Source organism: Gymnodraco acuticeps, unplaced genomic scaffold, assembly GCF_902827175.1.
Source record: "Gymnodraco acuticeps unplaced genomic scaffold, fGymAcu1.1, whole genome shotgun sequence".
Taxonomy (NCBI): Eukaryota; Metazoa; Chordata; class Actinopteri; order Perciformes; family Bathydraconidae; genus Gymnodraco; species Gymnodraco acuticeps.
Genome location: NW_022990135.1, coordinates 3,828,506 through 3,834,505, shown reverse-complemented (window position 1 = coordinate 3,834,505; position 6,000 = coordinate 3,828,506). Strand labels below are relative to the sequence as shown.

Here is a 6,000-nt window from a genome sequence, read left to right as displayed (position 1 = left end):
CATCAGATGTAAATGCAGTCCTACTAACTAGATGCATACAGGCCCCCAGCTAACTGGATCTTCAAGCTAACTTAATACATGTTTCCAAAACGTCTTTTTGGATAAAGGTGTCTATTTTCTGCAAAGAGGAACGCCTCTGTCTTTTAACCCCAACTTTTGAAATTGTTTTTTAAAGTGCTGGTTTTAAAACAGCATTTACTGCATATGTGAGCCTGTTAAAGCTGATAGCCTTTTTTTCCTAGTGGTATTAGCTTCTATACTTATTATGGAATGTCTTTCAGTGGATTCAATTGTGACCCATCAATGCAGTGCCCTCCATCAGTAATTTCAGCTTTAGTTTCTCAACTAAAATCTGTAAAAACAATCAGCATTTACATCTTCAGTGTAGCTGCTACTAAAATGTGACGTCCAATGTAACGACAATGGGAGCCCCCTTTTAGCATGATCACAGTAAAGTGGGTCACAGGAAACAGTTATCCTCTCAGGGTGCAAAACAAAATATATTGTTCACGTCTCATGGGTTTGATCCGGTTTGATCACATGCTCCAGTACCGCTCCATTCACCATTTAAATATTGTTTTGTCATGAGGAGAGTGGGCTGTAATAGCCTAGCAACAACCCCAGTCATGTTTCGTGTGTAGGCTACTATGGTGGTGGTGCGATGGACATAAAATTGGCCACATTCCACCGTCAATATTATTACCACTGTTGAGTACACAGCCCCGGGCACGTTTCCAAGAAGACGCTGCTCGAAAACATGATTTTTCGGTGAAACATGCTCAAACATGACTATAGCCCAGTGTTTCTCAAAGTGGGGGGCGTGACAGGGCGACCTGACATGACCTGGCGAGAGACCAGGAGGAAAAATGGTTTTGAAAAAAAAATCATAATCATAATTTTTTTGCACAGATTGCAAAGTGGCAAAGTATTATAATTTATTTTTCTAGCAAAGGGATTGCACAATTGTATTATGTATTTATTTTTTGACGACACAGACTTATGGAGCATTGTTTTATTATCACTGTTCTAGCAAAGGAATGCACACGTTCATATTGATGTATTTTAATAAATGTTAACTTGACTATTTGTGTTGGGGGGGGGGCCCGACTTTTTTTTTTCTCCAAAGGGGGGTGCCTGACAGAAAAAGTTTGAAAACCACTGCTATAGCCTAACTAAATATCCACTATTATAACACATTCTCTGTAGTTTCCACGCACAAAACGCTACATCCCAAAGTGTGAGAAAACACTTTCATTTGCACCCTCATTTGCACTTTGTGTGGTGGAGTTGATCTAATTTAGATACTTCTAACAGCACTTGATGACGCCCGGCCTCGAGCACGTATTGGCTGAGTCTCAACGAGACGTGAATAAGAGCGCGTGGATGGTGGGGAGCGTCATGTGGTGTGCGAGGACCCTCCAGCGTGCGTCTCTATCGAGGCGGAGTGTCAGCCGGAGCCAAGCACCAGAACTGATGCCAAATAATCATGGAGATTAGTAAAAAAGACGAAACCGACAACCCGCTGTCCTCTGCCAGCTGTTTATCAAAACTCTTCCTGTGGTAAGCTATTGTTATCTCTCGTCATTATCCAAACGTGTTTTCATTGCATTGACATGTTGTTTCCTGTTCAAAAGCACTTGTTATTTGTACCTGAAGACTTTGTACCTGAAGACTTGTATTGGAGAATCACGACTTAAATAATAAAAAAACCGATTGTTCTTTTCCCACCGAGACACCATCGAGGAAGCTGACATTTGATCATATTGTCCCAAGTTTTCTTTTCGCTTGCAACTCATTCAAAGTCATTTTTCCTGCAACTTCTAGGAATGTCCAGTCACTACGTTATTCCACTAGTTACACATTGTTATTCTAGCACAAATGTAACGATAAGTTAAATAATGATTTCCTATTGAATTTTACATTTTTCTTCACATAAATAAAATGAATCTATTTAGACTACATAGAACGCCTCACGTATAACACTGTTGCTTTAAGCTGTTTACATTTGTGCTTCGGCAGCACATTGAGATGACCTCCATTTAAGATGTATTTAATCTTTTATATTGATGTATGCTTGATGCTTTTCCCTCGTGCACCGCATCATCATGACTCTCACAATAGGCTTGTTTGAGACGCGTTGCGGCTCGCCTCGAAAGTAGACGAGAATAGCCGTTCGCAGCCGGGGGAGGTCTCAAAAAGCTCGCCTGAAGTCTGACAGCTCGGAGTCGTCTTCTTCTTCTTCACTCGGTTTTTTGGCCGATTGCAAACAACTTTAAGGTGCATACCGCCACCTCCGGAGTCGGCTTGACTCGGTTTGCATTTATAAAGAATGCACACATGTGTTTAATCGTTAATGTCAGATATGTACTAAGTAAATACATTTGTTCCTGCTCAAGATTAGATTCAACTTTATTGTTATTGCCCATATTACAGGTACTGAGACAACGAAATGCACTTTAGATTCTAACCAGGTGCAACAAGCAGTAAAATGAAAAGTAATGTACACAATAGACAGAATAAAATATAGAATTAATTGAATGATGAATAAACAGTGAGGGGTATGAATACACTAGATATACACAGCAGCCTGAGAGCAGTATGAACAGTGTGTATGAATATGCTAAGATATATAAAGTATGAAAACGGTAAGCAGTGCAAGTATAGTATAAATATATAGATATTAATTTAATGATGATAAATATTGTGGAACAATGATGAAAAATGTGAATGGAAGTAGCGACGTAAAACTGACACAAAACAACAACAAACTTTTGCCGAGCCAATTGGAGAGTTTCATCACCAGCACGTGGAAAAAACCACCAATGAGCGCTCAGCTCGAGATACCAGCGAGTCGTTTCCCATCAAGCATTTCGCTTCCGCAGCCCGTGGAGAGGAACTGCGCCGCCTCGCCGCGCCTCGCTCTCAAGGCTGCGGGCGTCTTTGTCCCGCGAGATTTCAACGTCTCATGTAGGCGGGCCTCCAGAGCAAGTCGGACAAAATGACTAACCATCATGCAACGCACGAGCAAGACGTTGATCGAAATTGCGCAGGTCTCGCTTGTCTCAAACAAGCCTAGTGTTTTGGTTCAGATTCCTGAATAGATTAACTTCCTGTCCTGGTCAGTATAGCCGGATATTGGCTGAGCGGGCAGACACAGATAGGAGCGCTTGTTTAGTGACTTGATGCTGCACTCTTAGTTTTTGCAGCCAAGCAGTTCTCCGGACAAAGTAAAAATACTTATTCCAACATTGCCCTAAGGTAAATTGAAAGAAGGCTGAAAGACGCAAATACCTTAACAAAAAAAAACATTAGAACATAACATTAAAAAAAAACTGTATTTCCTCCCTCATAAAATGTCTGTGCCTCAGACAAAATGTTCCCGTCCCTCGCCTACCCACCACAGGGGGAATACATGTCTGCAAAGAGTTAATTCGTTGTCTGTAAAATGCGAAATCCTGGGATTCCGTATAGCACAGTTGCTGTTTAACTGACATAATTCAGGTTTCTTGAACGCCCCTTCATACAATAATCTGGTGTTGAGTCAAAAACAAGGAATATATAACTGTATACAGCAGACTGGGGTCATAGGGAAATCAGTTAGGATTTTACAGCCATTACAATCCAATTGCAGAGCAGCTTTCAAATGAGTTGATGTAATTTCTAGATTGTCAGACACTGAAATTAAAGTAGGCCTACATGTTGAAACAAAATCAAAATACTTATTCCAACATTGCCCTAAGGCAGGGGTGCCCAACCAGTCGATCGCGAGATGTGTCTAAAAATAGAACAACAATATTCTGTTTTATCGTTAATGTCCTGTAACATAATCTTCCTGTGCCAGAATAATGCACTTGGACGCATCAAAGCTTTGTGATTGGCCGCCGTGACCCCATGTGTCGGGGCGTGGCTAGTGGGCAGTGCACTAATTCGCTAACGTTGTCCGTATCAACAGGAGTGACAGTCCGCACACAAACAAGACCGCAATTATGGCAGAAGCAAAACATATATAATTTTCACTCCGAGTGAGAGGATGATTATTTTTGTATTTATTCCAATTCAAAGTCCATCTGTCTCATCTGCAATGCGAGCGTAGCTTTATCGAAGAAGAGTAATTTAGGATCGGCATTTCAAAACAGTGCACAAAGGCTACGAGACGAAATTCCCTCCTAGTTACGCTCCCAAAAGGGGAGGGGCCTGAAAGGACGGCTAAATGCACAGCAGTCCATTTTCACCAGGCCCAACAACAAGAGCAAGGCTGCTACCATAGGCATAGCAACTTAACGTGTCAGTCACGTTCTTGCGAAACACATGAAGTCTTTCAAAGACTGCGAAGTTGTGAAAGAAGCATTCATGGAGGCTGCCGATGCGCTTTTGGGGGACAGTAAAAAACGGTAGCATTTCAACAGGTTTTTGATATAATAAAAACTCAAGTTGGATACCGTTATTAATCAGCTGTAAGTTTTAGTTTGTTTGAACTTATTCATTATAATTATTGTACAAAATGGTATAAGAATGCAAACTTAAATTGATTATAGTCCATTATCAATTCAGGTTAAGAAACTAGTGTTGCTTGCATCCTATTAAAGGCATTCCTTTTTATAATCTAGAATTGATTATATTAATTTTGTCTTATTTATTGCACTTTGGCAGCAGATTCCTGTGTAGCTTCAGATCTGAGTTGTCTTATTAGTAAGCCTAATTTATACTTTTGTAGCAACACTATTTTTATATAATGGCAAATAAAGGGTTCAGAGTCTTTTCTTTTTTCCCTGTAGCAGCACTGTTCAATGTTTCTTGAAAACATTACCCACTGTAGTGACGTGTGAATAAACTCCAACTCTGTTTCAACAACACTGTTGTGTAACTTCAGTTAAATACTTGTATGTGTGTAGATTAGAAAGAGGTAAGATAAAGGCATTATTTTATGAAGTATTAATCGTACGAAGGTCAGTTTTATACAAGTAGAAGTGTGTATTTACCTGGTAGTAGGCTGTCAGTAATGGCTACGTCTCTCTATTTGGAATGTAGAACTCGACAGACTGGCAACTTTAAAAGTAGATCTCGGTTAAAAAAAAGGTTGGGCACCCCTGCCCTAAGGTGTTAGTAGACAAAGAAGGCTGAAAGAATCAAATACCTTAAAAAAACAAACATAACATTTAAAAAAACGGTATTTCCTCCCTCATAACATTTCTGTGCCTCAGACAGATTTTTAGACAGAAATGTGTAACACTCCTCTCATGGTCTTCATGCACATTATTCTAACCTGCACACAACAATTCTGAGATATTTTGTTAAGCGTTTACGAAAAATGAAATGCTTATTCTTAAATAAGCGCCAAGGAAAAGTCTGTGTGATATGCATTGAAAAAAGCCTAACAGATTAATGTATGTAAAGCTAATCAGATCCATCTATTAGAAAAATAAGTAGGCCTAAGTAAGCACACTTGCTGTCAAAGGCAGTGGCGAACTGTGTCTATCACAACTGGACCTTCTGTAGACACACACACGACACACACCCCTCCGCGGCATTATAATGTCCGTCTTTTCACTGAATTGTCGTCTAGAAAATGGCAGAGGTGGGACCAAGTCATTGTTTTGCAAGTCCGAGTCAAGTCTCAAGTCTTTGCGCTCAAGTCCGAGTCAAGTCTCAAGTCATTGTTTTGCAAGTCCAAGTCAAGTCTCAAGTCAGGATGGGCAAGTTCAAGTCAAGTCAAGTCCTAAACTTTGACAAAACGAGTCATAAACAAGTCATTATGTGTTTTTCACCAAATATAATGACATCGATCAACAGAATAATACTTAATAATCAAATTGCTCTTTATTAGTCACATTAATAATTTAATAATCCATTTTCTCTCTGCTGGTAAAGTAACGTGTGTTTTTCTAATTTAAGAGGGATCAGTAAGGTAAGGCTACCGTGACGGTTTGATTCAGAAGGAGTTTAATGTATAAGATCCCTGATGTTGAGGTAACCAGAATGTTTATTTCCACTGTGTACAAC

The 6,000-nt window shown here is 39.9% G+C and overlaps 1 protein-coding gene across 2 annotated transcripts in view; it reads left to right on the top strand.

Annotated features, from left to right (window-relative positions):
- The first annotated feature begins 1,326 nt into the window (after positions 1-1,326).
- The window catches only part of LOC117546747 (multidrug resistance-associated protein 4-like), a 35,268-nt gene continuing 30,594 nt past the window's right edge, over positions 1,327-6,000 (top strand). The window contains exon 1 of one of the 2 annotated variants that reach the window (XR_004569069.1): positions 1,327-1,560. Coding sequence is in view for 1 of the 2 variants with exons in the window: in XM_034217107.1 (XP_034072998.1) it covers positions 1,487-1,560 (74 nt within the window). In the remaining variant the exon portion in view is untranslated. The remainder of the gene's footprint in view (positions 1,561-6,000) is intronic. The other variant, XM_034217107.1, reaches the window with a different exon arrangement.